The 25,554-nt window shown below is 47.2% G+C and overlaps 1 protein-coding gene across 1 annotated transcript; it reads left to right on the forward strand.

Moving 5' to 3' along the window:
• Positions 1–447: 447 nt before the first annotated feature.
• CACNG5 (calcium voltage-gated channel auxiliary subunit gamma 5) lies at positions 448–4,354 on the forward strand. Its single transcript, XM_054393907.1, has 5 exons — positions 448–655; positions 1,665–1,751; positions 2,502–2,642; positions 3,295–3,440; positions 4,097–4,354. Exons 1-5 carry the CDS (start codon positions 448–450, stop codon positions 4,352–4,354), a joined length of 840 nt encoding a protein of 279 aa, XP_054249882.1.
• The last annotated feature ends 21,200 nt before the right edge of the window (positions 4,355–25,554 follow it).

The raw sequence follows: 25,554 nt of genomic DNA on the forward strand, positions 1-25,554 counted from the left end.
AGCCCATCCTGCACCACTTCCAGCTCAGCATCCAACATTCGTCACATCTTCGAGTCATGGTGCAGCAGTCGGGTAGGATTGGGTTCAAACTCTCCAGCTGTCAAGACTCACTGGGATTGTTTTAATGGCTTCATTCAGCTTGACCTAGATAAGGCAGTAAGGGCAGAAGGCAAAGCTTCAAAACATCCATCCATCCATCCATCCATCCATCCATCTATCTATCCACCTCCATCCACCCATCTATCCACCTCCATCCATCCATCTGCCCAGCAATCCATCTATCCACCTCCATCCATCCATCTCCATTTATCCATCCATCCATCCATCCATCCATCCATCCATCCATCCATCCATCTCTATTTACCCATCTATCCATCCATCTCTCCACCCACCCATCCCTGTGTGTCTCCTCTCCCAGCAGCTGTCCCCACGCCTCCTGGCCCCCCCATGCTGTTGGCAATGAGTGCCTGCAGCAGGAAGGCACTGACCCTGCTCAGCAGCGTGTTCGCCGTCTGCGGCCTCGGGCTCCTGGGCATCTCTGTCAGCACTGACTACTGGCTCTACCTGGAGGAGGGCATCGTCCAGCCTCAGAACCAGACAGCAGAAATCAAGCTGTCCCTGCACTCAGGGCTCTGGAGGGTCTGCTTTCTGGCAGGTATGGTCTCTCTCTGTCCCAAAAAGTGTCCTTTCTAAGGTGAGGTCTGCTGCCTGTCAGCATCATATTTGATTGTCTTGATTCTGTGGTACCACAGGAGAGGGCTGGAGAAAATAGGAAATTTTAGAAGCTGTGCCAATATGCTTCCAAACTTAGAATCACAGAATCATGGAATGGTTTGAGTCAGAAGGGACCTTGAAAGGTCATCCAGTCCAATCCCCCTGCAGCCAGCAGGGACATTTGCAGCCACAGCAGGTTGCTCAAAGCCACAGACAACCCGACCTAGAATGGTTCCAGGGATGGGGCATCTCCCACCTCTCTGGGCAACATGGGTCAGTGTCTTACCATCCTCAGTGTAAAAAATGTCTTCCTTCTATCTAGTCTGAATCTCCCTCTTTTGAGGGTGAAATTCACCTCCCTCAGCCTTAGTGATGCCATCACCCCATCATGTGTGCCCAGCTATAGCAGTCAGATAGATGATATATGCCTTAGCCTGCAGACCCTGGGTGAGTTCACTGCTGCCATGCCAGACCCCACTGCCTGATGTCCTGCTCTGTCCCAGTGCCTTGGGCAGCAGCTCACAACTTTGGTTTTTGTCCCTGCCACGTTTGGATTCAGATCAGCTGGACCATTCCTTCATCCATGCCAAATTTGATGAAGCGACTTGGCTGCAGGGACAGAGGTTGAATGAAACCCAAGGGCACGGCAATCTCAAAGTGACCCATCTGAAATGTCACAAAGTTTCAGTTGTTACTTTGTAAAAGTCAAGGAAGAGAGCAGCTCTGATACCACCTCTGGGGTGACCTTGAAACCTCTGGCTTCAGTGTTGACCTTTTCACAGAGTCACACAGAGTCCCGGAATGGTGGGGGCTGGAAGGAACCTCTGAAGAGCATCTTGTCCAAACCCCCTGTACTGGAGCAGGAGGGCTTTTGCACAAGGTGATGGTTAAGAGATGTTTTCCTTCCCAAGATGGAAGCAGCAGTAAAAAGCTGTCTGTGTCTGCTGCAGGGGAGGAGCGTGGCCGCTGCTTCACCATCGAGTACGTCATGCCCATGAACATCCAGCTGACGTCTGAGTCCACCGTCAACGTCCTGAGTGAGTGCTCTGGGGAGGGTCTCACCCTTTGCATCCTGCAAAACATCAAAGGTTCACTAGGGAGCCCTCCAAGGAATCCTCGTGTCCTTGCTGAAGAAGCTCCTAGGTCCTTGACAGTGCTAGGGTGCAAGGGTTCAGTTCCATTTCATACCCTGTGGATCACCCAACATGCCCCTAAGCTTTTGGGGACATCCCTTTCTAATGGCAGGATGCTCACAGAAGCTTCAAGCCATACACTGGCTATTCAGTGCTGGTGTTTGTGCAAGTGTTTGGCTCTACAGCCTCCTCTCCATCCTTTGCAGCTGCATTTATTCTGTAGCAGTCAGTTTTACACATGACACAGAGGGATGAATTAAGGTGGAGCGTCCCAGCTCCCACCATGAACCCTGCAGGCATTTAATAAATAGATTTAATAAACAGACGTGTCCAGCAAGCAGTTTTGCAGTGAAAAAGCTAAATAAATGCACAGGTTCTGATGAGTTTCTCCTATGTAACACTTACCATAGAAACCCTCAGAAGTGCAAACACTGGCAGATGATTCCTCAGCCAGACAGAGTCATATCTTCACTCAGCCCATTAGCAAAAAGGGGAAGCCCTGCCCAGGGTTCAGTTGCAGCTCAAGGACCCCCACATCAACCAGAAGTAAAGAAGGACACAGAGAGCAGCAGAGCTGGAGCATCTCACCCAGCCAAGGACATTTCTCACACTGCATAGGAAGGACTGACCTGTTCTCACTTTCCTCCCCTCCAGAGATGATTCGCTCTGCCACCCCCTTCCCTCTGGTCAGCCTCTTCTTCATGTTCATTGGCTTCATCCTGAGCAACATTGGCCACATCCGGCCTCACAGGACCATCCTTGCCTTTGTCTCGGGGATATTCTTCATCCTGTCAGGTGAGTTTTGCTAGCCAGGGTTTCTCCTGACTGTGGAGCATGTTTGCTTTTGTAGCTGCTGGTGCTCTCCTAACCTGCCATGGCGGCTGCTTGCTGGAGTCATCACCTGTGAGGGTTCCTGGCTCAGCTCTGCAGCTTGTTCAGCCTTTGCAGGATGGAAAATCACCTGGTGCAGAACTCATCTGTGGCACTGGGGAGGAGATGTGGAGGAAAGCACCCAACACCTGTGCAGGAGCAGTTGCTGGAGAAGAGAATTCCTCTCGTGGAGAAGAGAATGCTTCTCATGCCACATCAGTAGCAGGAGAGATCTGAAACTTCAAACTGCTCATCCAGGATGTTTCTACATGAGACAAGAGAATGTTTTATTCATGCTGTTGTGTCAGTGTTAAACAAATAGCTGTGACAGCTGAGCTTTGAAGCCAGCTCCCACACGGTGCACGTGGACTCACTCGAGCAGGTAAGGGTTTGACTGAAGTGAGAGGAGAGCCCTGGGTTAGCTCAGCAGGGGAGCAGCCTCTTTCCCCAGTTATTTCAAGCACACTTCCACAGTTTTACACTTTCACCCACGAGTCAGGACTTAAAGGAAATTGCTTCTCCAGTGGATTCATCCCTGAGGCATTCCCCAGCATCCTTCTCCTTGGTTCCCCTCCAGGTCTGTCGCTGGTGGTGGGGCTGGTCCTCTACATATCCAGCATTAATGACGAGATGCTGAACAGGACCAAGGACTCAGAAACGTTCTTCAATTACAAATATGGATGGTCATTTGCCTTCTCTGCCATCTCCTTCCTTCTCACAGAGGTACCTGGGAGCTCTCACGTCCCTGTAGCAAGTGTATCCCACTCTCGGGGGGGGGGGGGCATTGAGGCTGTGAGCAAAAAGAGTGCTCAGATGGGGCTGTGAGGGAAGATGGGCAAAATATAGTATGGCAGGAGACATACAGTGGGGACAGACCCTGGTGTGGAGTGCTGATCATAGAATAGAATCATGAAAGCATTGTGTTGGAAGGGACCCTTAAAGCTCCTGTAGTCCAGCCTCCCTGCAGTAAACAGGGATGTTTTTAACTAGGTCAGGTTGCTCAGAGCCCCATCAAGCCTGCCTTTGTGTGGACCTGCTTTAGCAGCAGTAGTGGGATTGTGAGTTCAAGGTGAGTGGTTGGACTTGATGATCTCAAAGGTCTCTTCCAACCATAGCAGTGGTTCTATGATTCTATGACCTGATGGGGCATCTGATCATTAACTGATGCCAAGCATGGATACAGTGGAGGGCAAGAGGTGATCATTCCACCTTAACTTACTGCTTGGACCTGGGGCATAGAGCAGTGAAGAGACTCCTCAGGAGCCTTTGTGTATAGTTAGCAGAGCAAAACCAGTGAATTATATTTCTGTTGTGTTTTGGTGGTGGAGGAGGCAGCCATTAGAAGGATGAGCATCAGGCCATGTCTCTCTCCCCTGCAGAGCGCTGGGGTGATGTCTGTCTACCTGTTCATGAAGAGATACACAGCTGAGGACATCTACCGACCTCACCCCGGCTTCTACCGGCCCCGTCTGAGCAACTGCTCCGACTACTCGGGGCAGTTCTTGCACCCCGACGCCTGGGCACGGGGCCGCAGCCCTTCCGACATCTCCAGCGAGGCGTCCCTGCAGATGAACAGTAACTACCCAGCTCTGCTCAAGTGCCCTGACTATGACCAGATGTCCTCCTCCCCATGCTGAGCCCCACCAGCCCTGACCCACTCCCACCCCAGCCCCGATGGGCTCTGCGTCCTGACTCCGTTTGCCGTTTATTTTCCAGGAGAATTCCCTATTTATAGGAGCATAAAAATAGCCAGAGAGATGGATTATATAACCAATAATGTAACCTAGAGAATTGGGATTTTTTTTTTTCCTTTCTTTGGGTTTTGGGTTGGTTGGGTTTTGTTGTTTGGGGTTTTTGGGGGTTTTGTTTATTCTTCCCTGCATAACTGAAAGCCTTTCCAAAGTCCTCTTCTTTCAGTTCATCCTGCTGAGCAAACAGCAGTTCTGCCTGGGGGATAAATCCAGAGCTGAACTCATGAGCAGGAAAAAAGAAATAGAGTAGAAGTAAGAAAAGGAACAGAAAACTGTGGATGTTTTTTTTTTTTGTTTAGGTAGGCTGCAAAAGTTTGTGCATTTGACTGTGTCATTTAATGATCAATGTACTGCTGTAAGCACCAGTGGGCGGAGAGGATTTGTAAACATCTCCAAGAAATTGGCACCACCAGAGAAATGCAGATTTTTGTCTTGATTTGATATTTACTGGTTAATATCTCTGGTTGCTGGATATCACTTTCAACCAGGCTGTCCTGGGAAATGGCCAGCTCTCCCAGCTGTATCTCAGCTTGTTTCTCTGTGGCCATTGGTAAGCTGGTGTTTAAATAGATTGGATGCTCTGCCACAGCCCTGGGGTGCCTGGGCTCTCAGGGTGTGTTGGTCACCCACATCTCTTCCACCATACCATAGACTGGAGGTCTGAAGAATGACTTGGGAGAATTTCAGTGCAGCATCAAGTGGAAAACTACCTAAAACCTTCTCATAGGAAACCTTAAGCACAGGGCAAGTGGCAGTGGGAACAAACTTGACATAGGGAGTTCTGTCTAAACATCAGGAGGAACTTCTTTACTTTGATGTTGGCAGAGCACTGGAACAGGCTGCCTAGAGAGATTGTAGAGTCTCTATCTCTGGAGACTTTCAAAACCCACCTGGACATTGCAATCCTGGGCACCTTGCTCTGGATGACCCTGCTCTGGCAGGGGGGTTGGATTAGATGATCTCCTGAGGTCCCTTCCAACTCCTAACATTCTGTGATTTAGGGGAAGTTCTGGCCAGAAATGTGAGTTATTTCAGTGAAAATTTCAGTGAGATCCCAAACTGGTGTGAAGTGATGTAGCTGAGATTACTTAAGCCACTATAGTAAAGTAGTTGGTATTTCGTTTTGGCAAGGAAAGGGTATTTTAGCTGCTTTTGTGTGTGTGAACCTTATTTTGAGGTATTCAGGTTTAAAATTTCCTATGATGATTTTGGTCTTAGGCAGCTGCCAGGGTGAGAGCATCACTCCGATGAAAATGAAGGGACAGAAAAGCCTCTGCTCCTCTGTAAGCCATCAGCTTGACCCCAAGCAGGAGAAACTTTGTCCAAACTCCATTTCTTTTCTTATTTTAAACCTTTCTGAAAATTTCCTTTCTGTAAAACAAAACCCTCCAGAGATTCTTGGTGTTTGAGCTTGTTTTGTCTTACTGTAATTGAAACAAATTGAATACATGCACTTCTAACCTCCTTTGCAGCATCCTGTGTAATGAGTGTTGCACCTCTTGGTTTATTATTTATTAGTTGATATTTATTTATTTATTTATCTATTTATTTATTCATGATGCCAAAGTAGGGTCCAAGTCCACTATTTGCACCCTCCAGGATCTCCTGGGAGACCCCCTTCTCCTGTGTGTTTTGGGGTTTTTAGAATCAAATCTCCTTTCTATAAGCCCTCAGGAGGCATTTTGTGGCCTGCCTCCCCTGGGGAATGAAAGCTTATCCCTGCCAACATCCCCCCCTCCCACCCCCAGGACATGTTCTTCTCTCTCCACACTTCCACATAACACCCATGGCCCCAGGTGTGATGGGGCCAGTGGAAACAAGCTCTATTTTCCTGTTAGGTAGGAATGTCCTGAAAACCCTTGCTACATTATGAGCTAAAGGTGCAAGAGGTTCATTAGAGGCCAATCCTGAGCGGTAATTAAGTAGCCAGGAACAATAAGGCTGTGCTGGGTCACCTTCTCTCTTCGTTGCTGCTGGAGAAGCTTGTAGCTCCAGAGCTCCCTCATGCACAGTGGGAAGAAAAATAAATTTAAAAATATATATAAATGCACACAAAGGTATAGGAAATGTCCTCCAGTGCTGCTCCCCTCGTGTCTATTTTACCAGTCGGCTTGAGAAGCCTCCAGGAAGGTCAAGGTAAGGCAAGAGTCCCCACCGGGCAGGAACTCCCTCCTGGCAGGGATGCAGATCAAGAGCTGAGTTTGTTTGGCTGCTGGAGAAGGTGCTGCTGTGGTGAAGAGAGGTCTGGGCAGGTATCTGGGGGCAATTTGGTCCTGCTCTTGTCCAGGGGGAGGATATGGAGCTCCTGCTCAGGTGAACAAGGAGAGAGCAAATCCCTACAGCCTGGGAAGCCCCAGATGAACTTTGTTGCTTCATTTCAGAGGTGCCCAGTGACAGGCCAGGGAGCAAGAGGCACAAACTAGAGGCACAAACTGGAAACTCATTTGAACTTAAGGAGAAGCTTCTTTGCTGTGAGGGTTCTGGAGGAGCAGGCTGCCAGGAGGGGATGTGGAATCTGCTTCTCTGGGGACTTTCAAAACCTTCATGGACAGTGGAACCTGATCCAGGCAAGCCTCATTAGCTGGGTGGACCAGATGATCTCCAGAGGTCCCTTCTAACTCCCACCATTTGGTGATTCTTTTGGACACAAGACTGAAGATCTGTGCCCTTTCATCAGCTTTGAGCAGGCAAGACCCAAAGGTATCTCATCAGGGTGGGGTGCAGCCACATGGCAGGGTAAGCAGCTGACTTGGGTATGGTGTACTTGGTTTGGGGGTTCTAGCACTAGGCACTCTGCTGGCAGGTCCTTCTGGTGCCTCATTAATGCTGTTTGTCAGGGCTGTGTGTTCATTTTCCCAGCTGTGGGAAGGTAGCCCCATGGGCTGTTTAGGGTGTGCTAGGAAATTAAACAGTCTTGATAGCTGTGCAGAACCAGCATGCCCATGGTGGGGATCCTGTGTGAACAAGCAAAATACTCACCCAAGGAGATACTCCTCCACTCAGCAGAGGGAGCTGAGAAATATTTATTTCCTCCTTCTCCTCCTCCTTCTTCCTTCCTTATGAGATTTATTTGTTTTCTTCCAATTATTTTTTTTCCCACCACAAAGGATTAACAGTCAGACCTAACTAGAAAAACTAGCATTTTGCCTTCTTCCTTTTCTCACCCAGATCTAGGACCTACTGGTGGGTTCTTAACCCTGCTGTGGTGGCCAGGTTGCTCCACCAGCTTTCCCTCCCCCAGAACGACATGAGCTCTTTAATTTCTTTCTACCCACTGGCTGCCCCACAGCTGTCTTGGAAGATCTCACAGCTGTGAGTCCTGGGGCAGGAAGCAAGGTGTCCCCAGCACTCTGGGTGCCACCCCACCTGCCAGGGCTGGGGTGCTCAGCTGACCATTCCTCCACGCACAGCAGGGTTTCTGTCTCCTGCTATTGTGGAGATCTCCAACTGCAGCTTGTTCCCATGGCTACAGTGGATTATACAGAGGGGAGAGCTGCCTCTTTGCTTTATCTCCATGGGAGGTTTTGTATACCTTAGATCTTGGTTTATGGGGACCTCGGTGGTTATAATGGGCTGGTGCTGGCTACAGTGAGTACCCTGGGTATCCTCAATTGCAAATCTGCCTCCCCTGATAAAACCCTTGAGAGGAAAGGAGGGGTAGCTCTTTTCAGTGGTGCCCAGTGATGGGAAAAGGAACAATGGACATCAAACTGGAACCCACTTGAACTTAAGGGGAAAATTCTTTACTTTAAGGGTGCCAGAGCCCTGGAGCAGGCTGCCCAGAGAGGTTGTGGAGTCTCCTTCTCTGGAGAGATTCCAAACACACCTGAACATTGTGATCCTGGTGGGTCTGCTCTGGGTGTGTGTGGGAGGTTGGACTAAATGATCTTTAAAGGTCTATTCTGATCTAAACCATTCCATGATTCTGTTTGAGGAATACATTTGCTCTAAGTGGATATTTTCAAGCTCTGAGCAGTTTTCACTGTGGTGTCCTGCAGGCTCTACCCAGCATTTTTAATCAAACCATCTCAGCAATCCCCAAGCCTCCCCTCTCTCTCCATTCCCAGTGAAAGGAGAAATATTCACACACAAATTGTGATTAATACTCCTTGAACATACGCAGTGCCAGCACTCAAGGTTATTCCCCAAGCAGCCATCACTTTTGTCATGGGCTCCAGATAAATCTTCTGGCTGTGATGAGATACAGCTGCTCTTAATGTTTAATGTCAGGGCAGTGTGAATTCGTTTCTCTGAGAGGCAAACCACGTGTGGCTGGGCTGCAGAGGAGGTGTTTGTTGACATGGGCCAGTTCAGGTTTGCACACTGAAGCTGCTGCAGCATAAGGGCTCCCTAAGCTGGTGCACTGGGGCTTTGAATCATTCCTTTTGGAACAAAGTCCCTATTGCTCCAACTGCACGTAGGCAAATCCCCAGACCTGAGGTTCAGCTCTTTGTTGCTCATCAACAAAATGTGTAGGCACATGTTGAAATCCCTTGGATTCCAGCAGGGTCCATATCAGAGCCAAAATGAAGCCCAAGTGAAGCTCTGCTGAGCAAGAGTTGTCTTAGTGGGGCATGTTTAAAAGCAACTGGTTGCAGGCTTCTTGTGACAGAGGGGCTGGAAGGCACAAAAGAAGAGACAATAAAAAGACATGACCAGAGATTTGTCCTTTTCCTCTGGTGATCTTTAATGAGGTGTGTGTTCCCAAAAATGTAACCCTGAGGTTCTCACATCTGCCTTGCATCTTGACACACACCAGCTTCCCACTGCTACTGCAGGAGGAAAATCTGCTGAGGAAGCTGAAAGGTGTTACTTAGTTAATAGCAGCTAATTTGCATAAGTGCTGAAATGTCACTCAGCTCCTCTGGAGCTCAGGGACTTCACCTCCATGGGAAACTGGAGGTTTCTGAAGCCAGGGGACACTGACAGTGTCACACTTTGAGCAAGGAGAAAAGTGTCTTAATTTTCAATGTGCTGTCATGCCAGCACAGGTCAGGTCCTGCTCATTTCTTTATATTTAATAAGTAAATCTGTAGTATTTAGACCTAGCACAGCTGAGTCCTCTTTGGTCCTTAATGCTGGTTTCATCTGTTTCCATCTTGGCTCATCAAAGGCTTCCCCAGTGAGGAGATAAGGAAGGCATCACATAGTGCTTGCCAAGGCTGCAGAGTGCCCAGCCAACATCTTACACTGAGATAATTACAGCTCTTTGAGCTGACTTACTTCAACTACTAGAGAAGTTCAAAGATCTTGTTACAGATTCCAGGTCTGGGCTTCCCACTTCAAAAGGGGAAGAGAGTCCAAGGGAGGCTATGAAGATGCTGAAGAGACTGGAGCAGCTCTCTGACCATGAGAGGCTAAGAGACCTGGAGCTATTTAGCCTGGAGAAGAGCAGCCTTAGAAGGGATCTTCTCCATGTTCATCAACAATTAAAGGGTAGAGGACAAGAAGATGGGGACAGAGTCTTTCAGTGGTGCCCAGTGATAGCATAAGAGGCAAAGAGCACAAACTAGAACACAGGAGGTTTCACCTGAACTTAAGGAGGGTGCTGGAGCCCTGGAGCAGGCTGCCCAGGGAGGTTGTGAAGTCTCCTCTGGAGAGCTTCCAAACCCACCTGGACATTGTGATCCTGGGCAGCCTGCTGTGGCTGCCCCTGCTTTAGCAGGGACTAGATAATCTCCAGAGGTGCCTTCCAACCCCTGTCATCTTGTGATCTGAGTGAAAGCTTTCATTTAACCTTGAAAAGCAAATTGTGTTTTATTTTACCAGAAATTACAGGGTCTGTTTCTTGAGAGAGCATCCCCAGTTCCTCCTGGGCTTAAGGAACTTTGGAATGACCCTTGTTTGTCCAGGACAATAGAATTATCTTTTATTTAGAATTACTATTTATAATTTAGATGAACATGGAGGGTTTCTCTAGCAGTGCAGAATACATACATAGAAAATCCCTCCCAAATTATTTATCTCCATATAAATTATGTACTGTCAAAACTGCTCTCCTGATCTGAAGGTTAAAGGCTTCATCATAGAAATGTAGCAGCTCCTCATCTTTTCAATCAGAAAGTCATTATTTACAGAGGAGGAGGGGGAAAAGCATCCTGGTGGTTGTGGGTTTCCTCTTGATCTGCTTCAGCAGCTCTGTCTGCCTGAGAGCAGCTGAAATAAATGAAATAAAAATACGAACGTGGGGTTGTTTCATCTTCCCATAGAAAGTAGGTCATATCCCCAACCAAGCTGTGTTTTATTCATGTAAATACATCTTTACAATTAAAAATGCAACAAAAACTACTTTTATGTCAACAGAGCTGAAACTGGTGAAACTGGGTTGAGGCTGCTGCTGGTTTTCCTTGGGGCAGGGCCATGCTGCTGGACAGGCAGGTCCCATGCCCTCTGCCATGGACATGGGGCCCTAAACCATCAGTCTGGGAGCAGGGAAGCTGAGTGAAGCAGGAGAGAAGAGTGAAAGTGCTCAAAACTCTCCAGATTGAGCTCCATATAGGAATAATGATGGCTGCTATTTTAAGAAGTTGTTTAATGATGTTAAACCGATGACAGGCTGAGATTATAACACTGCCACCTCCACACTCCTGGGGCTTTTTCTTTTCTCCCCCTCCCCACACATCAGCTCTGGTATATTTGCATTTTTTTTCCAAGCCTGTTACCAATTACCACCCTCAAAGGCTTTTGAGCAAGCTGGGAATTGCTTTGCAAGAGGGAAAATGATGAGACATTGAACTACAACAGCGTGTACAACAGTGTGCACCTGTAGTGTGTGTGGCACAGATTGGAACCCAGGAGGCTGCAGCTGAACATGAGGAAAAGCTTCTTCAACCCCTGTGTGAGGGTTCAGGAGCCCTGAGGCAGGCTGTTCAGAGAGGTTGTGAAGCCTCCTCTGGAGAGATTCCAAGCCCACCTGGACATTGTGATCCTGGACAACCTGCTGTGGGCAACCTTACTTTAGCAAGGTGTTGGACTAGATGATCTCCAGAGGTCCCTTCCAATGCCCACCATGCTGGGATTCTGTGATTTTGATTGGCATGTGGGTACTTCAGGAAGTTTGGATGAAAGGTGTTGCTGTTGGTATGCAGACAGGTCATGATAATGATTTTTCGGGGGGAGGCTTAATCTTTTGTTTGCCCTGTATGGTAACAAGCACAGAGCTCCTCTTGGCAGGATTCTCCCTCCCCAGTGCAGGGCTGTGCCTCACCACTACGACTGAAGCTGGAGGTGCTTGTAGAAACTGCCATAAGAGGGATGTCAGGGCTGTCCTGGGAGCCTGCATTGCCAGAACCATGAGATGCCTGAATGAGGGACAAAAGAAAAAAAGAGATTTCAAAAATGGGGCTTTCTACCACATTTTCCTCTTCTTCTGGTGTTTCATTTGCATGAAGAGAAGAAAAGCAGGGTTAGGTCCAGCTGGCCTTTGTTTGGGAAGGTGATGTGTAAAGCTCCTGAAGAAGTGTGTCTGAGGAGGGTTTTACAGCACCAAATCCAGCTCAACATGTATCAAGGCTGGGCTCAGGCCAGCATCTCCCCTGGAGATACTCTTTAAGTCCTCTCTTTGACCAAGTGTGTCCTTATTCTAGGTGATGCCTTTGAGGTTTTTGTGTACTGGGGTTTGGTTTATTTGGTTATTTCTTTGTGAATGGAGTTGTCCCTTCCATGCACAACACCCTTTTCCAGCTGCTGAGGGTCAGCTGTCTTTCCTGCTCCATGCTGGAGCTTCACAGGAAGCAAGAGGTTGGGAAGATTAAAGCAGAAAATATATCTGTCAACCTGTCCCATTTGCTTGAGGGTCTTTGGGTTCTGCTTGGCTGTTTGGTTGGGGTTTTTTAAGACCTCAGGAAAGATGCTTGAAAATAAATTAGGTTTCATTTAGCTGAGAGTAACAATTAAAACTTGGAATGGTCTGGGATTGTTTCAGCAAATCAATTAAAAGACTGGCACATAAATGATGTGCACCTTTGTCTTTCACTGTCCTAGTCAGGCTGGGAGACCTTCAGGCTGGGATGTTTGAAGGTGAGGAGACTAATCCAACACCTGTTCCCACTGGCCAACCCTGTATCTGTCATTTATGACCTTCTGGCTGGTCTCTAACCTGTGATACTGTGGCCTTCTCCCTGAGGAGGATTTACTCTGTCACCAGCTGTTCCACCCTATTCCATTTAAAACAATTCCATTCTGCATCTCCAAATTCACCCCCAGGAATCTGAAGGAGCAGGCACACCTCTCTGCCCACCAGTAGCATTTGAAGGCATCTGCACATCTCACCCCAGAGGTGAAGGGTTTCCATCAAGTGACATGGGAAGGGTGTCAAAGTAATTCCAGTGAGTTAGAGGAGACTGAGAAGCTCTTAGCAAGCATAGTCCCTATTTCCTAGCCCCTCAGCGATGGAGCTGTTTAGAACAACAGAGAGAAGCTGGGGAGACCATGGGTGACATGTATCCAGAAGACACTGGATACAAAAGGACCCTTTACTCCAGCAGGCAAAGACACTGGCAAGTTGGAGGAGGTGCAGTGGGAGAAAATTCAACCAAAAGCTGCAATTGTTAAAGAGAAACTTCTTAGCATGCCTTCAGCCCTTCTTCAGTGCTGTTAAGTCTCTTGAGCTGCTCACTGTGTCCTGGGCACACAACAGGGCTCAGCAGCAGGCTTGGGAAGACCAGTGGCTTCTGTGGCATCCCAGCACAAATCCTCGTCCCATCAAATATTCATGATCTAAATGGATGCAGAGAGCTCCCCCAGCCCACAAACTGAAGGTTCACTCCTGACAGCCAGCATCAGATCTGTGCCAGCTGTGAGTGCTGGTCAGGAGAGACTTGAAGGACCTTCACCAACAAGGCTGAGGGAAGCCCCACAAATTGAAATATTGAAGAGTAATCATGATGGTTCCCTGTAACTCCCTCAAGGAGATAAATCCTGCACTGGTGGCTCTCCGTGCTCACAGCTGTGGCTGCAGACTTCTAAAAGCATCTCAGGAGCTCCAAGTGGTGACAGGCAACAGTTGCTGAAGCATTTGCAGGGTAGGTGCCAGGCACCCAGCATCACTAAACCACTACCACTGGAGCCTCCCTCACCTAACATCCCAACGGATTTCTTCCTCCAGACAGGTACTATGCAAGAAGCTGCACTCAAAGCTGGGACAAACCCCACTTCTCCTCCAGTTTCAGGGTTTCCCACCTGCCTCTGTCCATAAGCTCACCCGTGGCTGGGTTCCAAGGGGTCTTGGCATGATGCCTGTGCTTCCTGCCTGGCTTATACTGGTTTTCAGCACTGAAAATTTACGACATTAATCCCTTCTTCCTCTTTTCCGTTACAGACACTGCAGAATAAGTGTGGAGCAGGTTCCACCCTGAACTGCTTATCTTCGAGATGCTCAGACTGTGTTCCTGAGGCTTTTGAACCTTTTCCCCTCTCTCTTTAGGAGGAAGGGCCCTTCAAGGGCTGGGACTGGAGCTGAACTGGGACTGGGGGCGAACAGGGGGTGCGCTGCCGGTCCCCAGTCCCCTCAGCCCCCGCCGCTGGTTTCGCAGCACCCTCTCCTGCTCCTGCGGAGAAACAGCAGCCGGGAAGGCAGAGAGTGAATCCCACGAACTGCTTTGTCTATCTCGGGTGATCATGTAAAGGTTCCTGAGTGACTCTGAGCTCCACTGCTTATTTCTAGGAACAGGCTATAGAAAAGCAACTGAAGCAATTTCTGGGGAGACAGAAACTACAACTCTAGAAACTGTTCCTCCTGCAGAAAGTCATTTCTTCAAATAGCCAAAGCAGAGCTCAGACTCCTGAGATTTACTCAGGGGTGACTCCCATGGGTTGTCAGGATTTTGACAGAGTAAAAATAGCTTAAACCCAAAAACCTGAAGCAGGCTCAGGGTTTGGAATCTGTCCAGAGAAGGAGACTCCACAACCTCTCTGGGCAGCCTGCCCTGTCATCCTCAAAGTAAAGAGATTTTTCCTTAAGTTCAAGTGAGACCTCCTGGGTTCCAGTTTGTGCCTGTTGCCCCTTGTCCTAGAGAGAGGGATTTTTAATGCTGAATGTTTTATGAATTCTTAGCTGACTGTGAAAAAGCTGTGACCAGGAGTACAATATGAAATAGCTTTAGCGAGGAATGAAGGACCTCTGAAGTGCCACTCAAGTAGTGTCTTGATAGGGGAAATGCAGCACCTTGGAGCAGACAAAGTCAAACAAGTGTGGGCTTGGGAAAAAAAAAAAAAGGAAAGAGAAGCAAAGGAGTCACTTAAACCAGCGTGGAGAAGCAGAAAGGAATGGGGAGAGCACCCAGTCCTGTGCTGGTGGCAGCAGAAAAGAGGAATCAGGAACTTTCAGGAAATCAGTAGCAAAAACATAGCAGCAAATATCCAGGCAAAAGCTTTCCTGCAAGGCTGAGAACTCACTGCATGGGTGGTGTCACCAAGCCCAGCACATCTTCTCACCCTTCCTGCCCTGCACATCAGAGGGCATCGTGGAGCTGAATAACTGACTTTGTTCTGGGTATTCCACTCTTTGGTGGCTTTCCACAGTTGTCTGGCAGGAGATCCTGGGTGACAGGCTGACTGCAGGTGTCAGGCTCCAGTTGCCAGATGCTGTCACATGTGATTACCAAAGACTTCAGCATCCCCATGTCTTGTGCTCTGTAGAAATGCTGCTTTGCATTCAAGAGAAAGGAATCACACCCCTGCCTTTGCTGAGACACTGCAAATCATCAGTGTTTGCACTGCTGGATAGAGGAAAGCAGAATGGGAGCAAACACCCCAAAGGAGAGAAAGCCTGCCATGGGGAATATCCTGCCCTTCTCTGGCTCTATAGCTCCAGGGCAGGAACTTTGTAACAATGGAGTAGTTTTTATTCTGGCAAAAGAGATGTGTCAATAACCTCCTCTTTGGTGTGATTTCTGCCAGCTGAACTTTGATCTGGATGGCCTCTGCAATACCTCAGGGATAAAGCTGCACAGAACAGATGGATTTTTGCTGATAACATTGAATGCCTCAGTGTGGACAGAACTGACCCTCTTACTGCCCTGATAAAAGCTGCCAGCTAAAGGTGAGTTGGTCCTGCTTAAATGTGGGCAGCCTGGGATACTGGGGTGAAGGGAGACAACCTGAACAAGTTCCCTGACAAAAGCTGGAGGAGCAGAAAATGTCCAGCGTGTATCTGGGCAGAGGAGCACATCCTTCTGCATCCCACAGCAGCTTGCAAAGAACAAGAACGTGTCAAGAGGAGAGAATTCAAAAAATTCCTTATCAACTGAGGATATGACAAGACCAAGAATCCACCTGAGCTTTCCTGTTATTATTTTGAAAAGAAAACAAATTAAATAGGTTTTGTTATTATTATTATTATTAAAAGAGCCTGTCTCAGGAAACTAGAGGCCTCCTCAATATCTGCTTGCGTTATTAAAGGGAACAAATCATTAAATGCACCTTGAGATGCAGTCATAGGCATCAGGATAAATCAATCCCCAGGAAAGAGGAGCATCAGCTGAGGGTCGTATTTACAGCTCCTCTTCAGAGCAATTTGGAGGTGTGCAGGAGGGCACCTGTTTCCCTTAATGACCCCCAGGCAGCCCTCAGCAGCACACAGGCCTTGGGCTATGGGCAGAGCTGCTGCTTTCTGTACAGAAAATATGTCCATGGAGGAGAGGCCTCCAGGGCTCTCCAGACCTGGGGCTGGAAGAAACACAGCCCTCTATCTTTGTAATGGTGCTAAAGGGAAAAACCAAGCTTCAGCTCTCAGCAATAAGATACATTAGGATGACAGATGGCTTGCAAAGAAAGAAAAAACTATCTGGGGTTTTGAGATTTGTGCTGACTGTGCCACAGAAAGGAACTCTTCCAGTTAGCATTTGTACAGAGTAATTGAGGAGCATTGAGACTACCAACCCAATTTGCCACCATTGTCAAGCAGTCATTGTTCCTGATGATTTTTTTTCCTCAATTATCCCTTCAGTCACAAGTCTGGGGACAGAAAAAATGCTGCTTTGGGTTTTGCTTTCCTGTGTCTGCTTTTCCTACTCTCTTCCTGGGAAGGCACGTGGAGCCGTGTGAGCTGCAGATCACATCCCACCAGCAAAGGTAATGCAGCTTTCCTGGGTACTCAGAGTTATTCCTGCCTGGTTAAGCAAGTCCCTCATGAAGCAAACCTTGTGATTCATCAATATGGCTCAAGGCAACCCACTTTCCAGCCACACAGCCATGGGCAGCTGTCACCTTGCATTGCTGTAATGCAGAACCAGCCTGGGCTTCTTCCGGAAGGAGCTTCCTATCGCTGTCAAACGTACCTGGGGGCAATGCCTCTTGGCACATGTGCTGGAAGCCACAGCCCTGGCACCTGTCATTTATCTGTCTCCTTCTGGTGGTAAATTAGCCCTGAAATGCAAATGGTTTTTCTGCTTGCCATGCTTAGGGCAGGCTGGATGGGGTTTTGAGCAGCCTGAACTCATGGAAGATGCTCCTGCCTTTGGCAGAAGAGGTTGGAACTAGATGATCTTTGAGGTCACTTCCAACCCAAACCATTCTGTGCTTCTCTGGTTCGATGTTTGTGTGCTGTGGGCCTGCCTCAGGGCAAGTGAGAGCCAGAAACCAGCCCCTAGCTGCAAAATCTCCAGTCATCAATCCCTACCTACCAGACCTGCCTGAAGAAAAACAGGAAAACGCTCCTCCTTGGAAGTTGTATCCCTTCAGAAACAGAAGGTGGCAGGCAAGCTTGCTTAGAGTGCCTGGCAAGAGGCAGCTGTGAAGTTTAAAAGCAGGGGATTCTTGACTTTCTCAGCGCAGAGAGCGGTGGGGGTACCTACACACCGAGCCCTCAGGTTTATGGGTGCTTGACACAAGGTCTGTATGCTGGAAAGGCAGCTCCTTTCCCATGGATGTGCCATCCTTGGAAACAGACCCAGGCTTGTTAGTCTGGGTTACTAATGTGAGAAAGGGGTTTGCTATTTGTTAGCTTTTAGTGGTTAAGCTGCAGGCACAGCAATGAACTGGGCACATCAGGGCATAATAAAACCTTTTAATTTAAGGCTTTTTCACAGGGATTGTTTCTTTGATACGGTGCTGATGTAGACATCACCCAATTATACATCTGAGAATCCTGACACCCTCTGTGCAAGAGGTAGGACTCCAGCACCAGCAGAAGGAAGCTGTCTCCTGGGAGGTGTTTTTGTTCTGGACAGGCAGAGCTGCAGTGGTCCTGCCTTGCTGGGTGGAAGAGGGCAGTGGTTCAGGTAAGAGTCCTCCTCTTTGCTCTAGCACTGCTGTTTTCAACTGAAATTTCTCTCACCCGATTTTCTCAAGAGCTTCTGCAGGCATCAGCAGAGGTCTCTTGCTATGCTCAGTGGTGCTGGAGAGCCTGCTGGGGATGAGTTTGAGCATCCCCAGGAGAGCTCTTTTCCTAGAAAAAAGGTTTAACTGGGGCCAGCAAACCCCATGTCTCATTGTCTCACCTGCTGTGAGGTCCAGTTTTGTTTGGGCAGCTGGGGACCTCCCTGTGCTGGACTGTGTCAAGGGCACAACAGGAGGGAAGTGGGGTTGTTGATGTGAAGGGCTTTAAGTGAAGGGAAAGCTGATGCTGGTTAGCTTTAAAATCGATATTTTTATGCTCCTGTCTTTACAGAAATTAAAAAGCTCTCCTTAAGCTCCCCTTGTATGTGTAGATAGAGCTTGTGTGGATGAAAATGAGAGATGTGGTTGACTAAGCAGAAACAGGGCTGGGGAGATGGACCAGAGAAAATGATTATGGTCCTGCTGAGGAATACTTTGATTAAGAATATTAATGAGCTCCTCCAACTCTGAACCAGAGAATACTGTTGATCAGGGGTGAACTCCTGAGTGGACAAACCATGCTGCCAAAGCCCTTTGCCATCCTCCACTGCAGCAAAGCTCATGTTACAGCTGGCGTTTCCAGTTGTCCCCCAGTCCTCTGGCTGCAGCTTGATGTTGCTCATCACCACCAACAGTAGCTTTAACAAGAAAAGAGCCATGTTTGATGTCCCAAGAAATGTATTCCCTTTGTGCTTTACACGTGGAGGGAGCTGCTTCTCCACCTCTGTTCTGTGGCAGAGCTGAACTGTCCATCATCCACTGAAGAAGTCTCATTCTCAGGAAGGTTTGGCTCCAGCTGCCATCTCCCAGAACAGGGAACTTCATGCTTCCAGGTGATGATGGAGATCTCTGTGCTTTCTCTGCATACCAGGATACTTTTGTTTATCTATGGCTTTTGGTTTTCTGTGCCTCTAAATTCCAATGAAAGCCCTGAGCCAGAGTAGAGGTGGATCTTTTGAGATTATGGGTTGTTGAGCCCAACCCTTATTTCTTCAGCACTTGATCTTAATAACAAGCTTTCATTACCCAAGTTAGACTAATTATTGGCAGTCCCAAATCAAAGGTGACTTCTCCACCCTGTGTCTTTGGAAGACTGGTGGGCCATGTTCCATCTGGAGACAAATAGGGCAGCAGCAGGGGTGTGTCATCTACTCTGTTCCCTGCCAAAATCCAATTTGGAAGGAGCACCTTTGGCTGGGAATTGTTTTCAGCTGAGCTGTGTGGGTGCTGTATTGCATTAATGTTCTCTTCAAGATTCAAAAATGTTATGCAACAAAAAATTGCCAATTCACACCACTTCTTTAATAGGCTTTCTAATGTCTACCTTGGAAAAAAATATCATGTGAAAGCCTGGATTGGGGAGTTTTCTTCTGGAGCTGTCTAGGAGCTTGCTATCAGGAGCAGCTTCAAAGCCATTTTTCTTTTCATATGCTTGTCTGGTGTGTCTAACTGAACCTGATTACTTTTTCCTAAATGAATAGATAATTTTGCCTTATTTATAAGTAGAACACCAAGATTTTTTGGCTTTGACACTATTGGCCTGAGTCTCAGGGTACCTTAGTGTAGCATGTTGTGTTCATTATTTAATGAAATTGGGTTTATGGTTGTTGTTGGGGTTTTTTTCCATTTTACCTGAATTTGTTTCCAAGCAATATATTTTTGTGATAGTGCATTCAAACACACTTGAAATATTAATGAGGCAAGTAATGGCCCATTTCAATTGAAGCTTCCATAATATGCAAGTAATTCTTCACAGGGCTCTCTTTTAGTAGTGATGATGATGATAGAAACATCTCATTTTCTCTCCAGCCAAGTATCCTGGTTGGGTTTTGGTGTGTGACACTCATTAGCTATGCAGGAGCTGAACTCATGACAACTGCCAGGGAAAGGGATCTTGCTGGCACATGAATTCTTGATGCAAAACTGATTTTCAGGCCACACCCTTGCTTTTGGTTGGATTTCCAAGGCACTCATGTGGCTACTAGGAAAACCAAACTGGCTCTCAAGGTGGTGAAATGCTTTTATGGCCAAAACCACTTCTGGTCCAAAGCTTGAGGTTTTGCCACCCTAAATGAAGCAGATATCTGAACTTTTCCCATGCCCAGCTGGGAGTTCAATAGAAGATGAGTCTTTGACCTGATGTGCCAAAGAGGTGCTGGGAGGATCTGCTGACCTCCCCATCTCACCATGCATTGCTCAGTCCAGCTGCTGCCAGCTTGACATAATTAGTAGAAGGCCCTTGAGATAAAGTTGCCTTTGGAGAACTTGTCTGAAGGGTCAAGATGGAAAAAACAGAGCACAGAAGTTGCCTGTGGAGTTGAGCACCACTGGTGGAATTGCTCCTCACTGTAGTGGCCAGCTCAGGGCAAGTGTCTGAAAGGAGGATGAATGCACTACAGAGCTCAGTCTCCTGGTTCTACAAGCAGCTGTGGCAGGACCTTTGCTAATGTCACAGCTTTCCTGGAGTCTCAAATCCCTCAAAGCTGCCTTCCAGGAAATGCAGCCTCCCCTGTGACCCCAGAGGAGAAAATAGGTTTTGAAGTCGTTAAGAGGCTCAGCGGCTTCAGAGTGAATCTGTGAGAGCTTTGCATCACCTACAAACCCATTTTCCTTAGATCTCTGACTTCTTTCAGGACTGTCAGGCTGTTCTGTGCTTAAGCTTTATTCAGACCTTGCAATGAGAGATCCCTGTGTCTGAGTGAGCTGTGAACCTGGAACAAAAGCTGTTTGTGCTGGGCTGGGCTGGCAATGAGGACACAAGCCCTTTCCTGCAGCCCTGCCCTTGGGTTTCATCTGGCACGGGCTATGGTGAGGAAGGTCCCAGTCAACGTTGGGTTATCCATTGAATTAGAAGAGGGTAAGATTGTCTGTAGGCTACAAATAAAGATACCAACAGCCTGAGCTGTTTGGGTTGCTTGAATTATGTATCAGGCCAAAGTCAGCTGCATTTTTGTGTTTTGTGAAGGCAGCAGCCCCTCTGGAATCAAGGTGTGTGGCTGAGGGACTGTTGTTCCTCTGTGTAACACCCAGCCCCCTTCCCCTGCTCTCTGCAGGGATGGAAAGCAAAAGGGAAGTTAAAAAACAAGATGTGGATCTCCCTGCTCCATCAGGGAAATTGGCTCTGAAAGTAAAGAGCTACCCTAAGGAGGCAGGAACGTGTCCAAATCCTGGAAACGTAAACCGCTCTGCAGCAACTGCTTCTCCCTGAGCCCCACTGGGGAGAGCCTGGCTCTTCTGACTCCCAGCTCCGCTGCTGCTTTGCAGCAAGAATGTGAGCCTCAGGCAGACACCAGGAGAGACACATCTATGGGAGAAGCCCCAGAGCTGAGGGATCTGCAGAGGACTCTTGTATAAGATACCAGCAGCTATCCTTTCTCCTTCCTGAAGCCACTGGTCTCTGGGTCTAGTGAGCTGCCATATTTCTTGCTTCTGTTCTCTATTTTTGTCTTCCATTTGTCACTGCTGTCTGTTATGGAGGATATCCTGGTCCTACTAGTACTGTGGATGTGTGGTCCATGCATTGCTAGGTGTGTAGAATTACCACAGGGATGAGCTGGTGAGTCACTAAGTGTATTTGAGCTGGTAGTTGGGCTCCAAAATTGATGTCAGTTCTTAAGCTGCTATATAAGAGAAAGCCTGAATATGCTCATGGCAGAGAGCAAACATCCCACCTCCTTTCTTGGAATACACTTCACATGGACCTGGTTCAGGGATGATTCCATATTTTCTTACACAAAGCCAGCTCTGTCTCACTGCTGGTGGGCATGGGTCTTATTCTTGGGTCTTGTTTGAACCATTGTCAACTGGAACTAACCCCTCTGAAGCCTGAATAGAAAATGAAGCTCCTTGCCACGTTTACATATTCTACTCCTTACAGCATCATTTGTCCTAGTTTTTTAAGCACTGAATGCCTTGGTAAGAATTTCATTACAGAGCTCAAGTTTTGTCGAGTGCATTCTGCTAGTTTTGCTGGAGGTTGCTAAGCATAGTCTGGTTTTGTTGTGGGTTTTTTTTTTTTCCTGAATCCTTTGTGCTGATCAGTATATTTGCCCATGCTGAAGAGAAAAGATGAAAAAAAATGAAAAAGAGAGGGGAAAGAAAAATTCAAAATACAGCATGTAAGAAAGGGCAGTTTTGTGTCTTATTCCCTGGGAAAAGAACAGGTTGCTTTTGTTGAGGAAGGGTTTTCTGTACCAGGAAAACTACCTCCAGTGGCTCTTTGGGATACAAATATGGACAACCTGAGGATAATTTAGAGGATCTGAGACTGCTTGCCCAATGGCACAGCAGTCAGTGCTGATAATTGATTTCAACCCATCTGCAAGATGAACACCTGCCGTGCAATATGGCTCTGTTAGGATTTTTCTCTCGCTGCATAAGCTGGAGTAAAACCTCCATCATTGACCACAACATTTGGGGCATGTTTGCTAAAACCATTTGCTCAAAACTCACTTCCTAGTGTGATACTAGCAGCTCCCTTGCAGTGTGTTTTAAATACATTGCCCTTTTTTTTTTTTTTTGGTGGATTTTAATGGGCTTCTTTCTTTCTAAGCAAATATAATTCCTTTACTAAATAATGCATCTGGCCTCCAACCTGACTTGTGCTAATTACTCACGTGCTGAACGGGTTGCAAATCTTGTTTGGAAGCAAGTAGAGTTTATTGTCTTATTAAAAGCACCTAATGTGAGCTTTTCTCTCTCTCTCTCTCTCTCCTTTTTATTTTTTAAGACTGCAATTGGCCTCCTGTGAAATGAAACAGATAACACAATAATTTTTCACTAAACTAATTATCAGAGCAGAAGATGCTAATGTGTTTTGCCAACTGTGCCTCGTGTCTCCTCGGTTAGCGTGCAGCGTGGTCACGGTTGTTCAGCAAGGCTTTACATCTCTGGAAGCAGAAAGAGGAGGCTGAGTTAAGCTCACCCCTTCCTCACTCTCTTTTGCAGCCATGTTAACCTGTTCAAGCTGTACCACCTCTGCCTGCACCTGCAGATTTGTTATCAAGTCTGCTTTCTTTGCAGGGGTTTAACTTGTCCTTCACTCTGAAGGGTATCCCGTTTCTGGGTTCCTTTGTAAGGTCCCAAGTACCCAATCCTCACTTCGCCAGCTGTGTTGCAGATTGAGGTACCCAAAGTCAATGATGCCTTTTGAAATGCTTCTTCAAATGTTGCAATACGGGTGTGTGCACGAAAGTCTGATCCTGACCACATGTGTGTGCTGGGGCTGACATATGACCAAAAATGACTTCTCCTTTTCACTTCACTGCAGCATGCAGCAAGGGGGAGTTTGATGGAACACGTTAAAGAGCCTGCAGAAATCCTGCCCCTAGATGTGCAAAGCCTACAAAGAGCCCCAAGTGCTGAGGAAAAAAAAAAAAGTCCTTTCCTTGGAAGAAGGAAAAAATTAGGAGTGAAAGAAGAGGGGAAAATCAAGAATGAAAGATGAAAAGTGAGGTTTCACCTTGAGCAACTGCAGCATGTGCTTCTCCAGCTCTCCTTGGAGCCTTTGAAAACAGCATCTCAGCTTTGGTAGGGACTGGGATTTGCCTTTCTGATTGCTGTTACTCCCCCAAACAAACAAACAAAACACAATTATCTTTGAATGTTACCCAGGCTAATGTGTGGAACTGGCACTGGGGACTATAGAGTAGAGGACACCAGGCTAAAAACATTAATTGGTAATGGAGTTTGTCTATTTGTCAACAAGACACTCAGCTTGGAGAGCTGAACACAAAGCAGGCAAGCTGCAGGAAAACAAATGCATACCAAGCCTTGTCACTGATATTTATTTAAAAGCCTGTCACAAGCTGAAAATGTGGATCAAAGGTAGGAAAGGCAAAGAAGGAGCAGTTCAGTCCAAGGCATCTGTTCTGCATTGCATCAGGGTTCACTTCTGGATCAGGGGATGTTCTGCCACATCGTGTTACATCAACTGCCTTGTGAAATGATGGAGCCTAATGCAGAGTGAGTGTTGGGAGTGGGAAGTAAAACAACAACCCCTTGTTTTCTTATTCATTACTCACCATGGGGTTGGGGGTTATCCAGGAACAGGGATGCTGTTTTAAGTGAGGTGGGGAGTTAAGATTGCCAGGCTGTACTTGCTAAGAGAACACTGAAAATTGCTTATGGGATTTGAGGTGGTCCTATCCTGCCTCCAGAACAAATCAAAGCTAGGGGCTTTGAGTTTTCCTTTTTTAATTGCTGGGAAGATCTTTACAAAAGATCTCCTTACTCTAAATAAAAATAATTGTTTGTTCTTTCTGTATTCTTTTTATTCCTAGTCTCAGATCACTTCACTGGGCTGCACCTTCCCCTTATTCAGCTGCAAACATCGATCCTGCCCCCTCAGCATGAACATGCAAGGTAAGGCTCATTGATTTTGTGGTGATGGAGGTTGTGGTGTGTTACTTCTCTGCTGGGGATGCACTTGTCCACTTTGTCCACCTGAGCAGAGGTGTCTGCTGGCCTCAAAAGACCTGTAGAGGTAACTACCCTCAGATGCGTTTTCTGCCAGGCAATCAAAGCATAAAGCTTAAATGGATAGGGAGATGGAAAAAAACAGTGTGGGAACAACTGAGGCTACAGAAGGAGACAAAATGCCAGTTGAAAAATATGCATTGTTGAACAAAACTGAACTTGAAATTCAACTCATTTTCACCTCTTTGCATCAGAAAATAATTTGGGGAGGGGAATAGAATTATTGGAGTTTCTTTCAAAAGCTTTAATGGCAAATAGTCTACCTCCTTCCTAGCCAGCCCCAGTGTGAAGAAAAATGATCAGCTAGAGAAATCACAGCAAATAATAGAAACAACTGATTTATGATACTCCTTATTGTGCTCTGTCAAACAAAAACCACTTTGTGTACTGAGCAGCTTCCAAGCATTGTTCCTTAAATTTAGCTGGTCCTCACCCACTGAAGATGACTGTGCAGGTCTGTTTGGCAGCAAGGAGCTGGTGTGGTGACTTTCCACTTCCATTTGCAGTGCTGATGGAAGCACTGGCCACCTTAGCTGCTGATGCTCTGGTTATTAATCACGTCCTCCAGCTGCAGAAGGTGCACCCCCTGGCCATGCTTGTGCCCAGGAGACATCACCTCCAGGATTAATTGGTGTTGATGAACTTGCTTAGCAACCACACACCAACTGGCACTGATCCCTGGGGATGTGCAGCCTCCCCATCCTCAGCCTAAAAGATGAACCCTTGATGGGACAAAAGGCAGATGAGGATGGGATGGCACCAGCTCCTCCACAGCTACCACAGCAGGGTGGTGGCCATGGGGGCTGCCTGGGTGTGAAGCAGCAGTGCTATGTCTTAAGTTTGAGTCCTGTTTGCCCTCTGTCTCAGCCTGGATTGGCAGCTCTAATATCCAGCTGTTGGCTAACCAGAGCCAACATCCTTGGCTTTGAAATGTTTCTCATGTTTCATTACACTGATGGCTTTGGATAGGAGCTGCAGCAGTAGTGTGATCCACAGGCTGCCAGTGCCCCTGGAGACTCAGGCTGGGGATAATCACATCCTTTTTATACTGCTAATAATTAACTATTAAAACAATTTACTAATGGATGTAGTGGCTTCTTTAAATGATGAATTGATATGATTTAGCACAGCTATGAGGTATGGGCTTGATGCAAATATTACTGAGTGCAAAGCCAGCTTGCATTACAGCCTGTTGAGGTCAGAATCTATTAGCCATAATTCCTCTTAGCCTAAATTCTCTTCATCTATGGAATAAGTGTTGGGCTTTTTATTTTTTTTCTTTTCCCCTACAG

Source organism: Indicator indicator, chromosome 29 (assembly GCF_027791375.1).
Source record: "Indicator indicator isolate 239-I01 chromosome 29, UM_Iind_1.1, whole genome shotgun sequence".
Classification (NCBI taxonomy): domain Eukaryota; kingdom Metazoa; phylum Chordata; class Aves; order Piciformes; family Indicatoridae; genus Indicator; species Indicator indicator.

Excerpts from the sequence above, each read along its gene's own strand:
- CACNG5 (XM_054393907.1), top strand. The coding sequence starts at position 448 with ATGCTGTTGGCAATGAGTGCCTGCAGCAGGAAGGCACTGACCCTGCTC. Across the intron at positions 656-1,664 it reads GAGGGTCTGCTTTCTGGCAG|GGGAGGAGCGTGGCCGCTGC; the intron begins GTATGGTCTCTC and ends TGTCTGCTGCAG. Across the intron at positions 2,643-3,294 it reads GATATTCTTCATCCTGTCAG|GTCTGTCGCTGGTGGTGGGG; the intron begins GTGAGTTTTGCT and ends GTTCCCCTCCAG.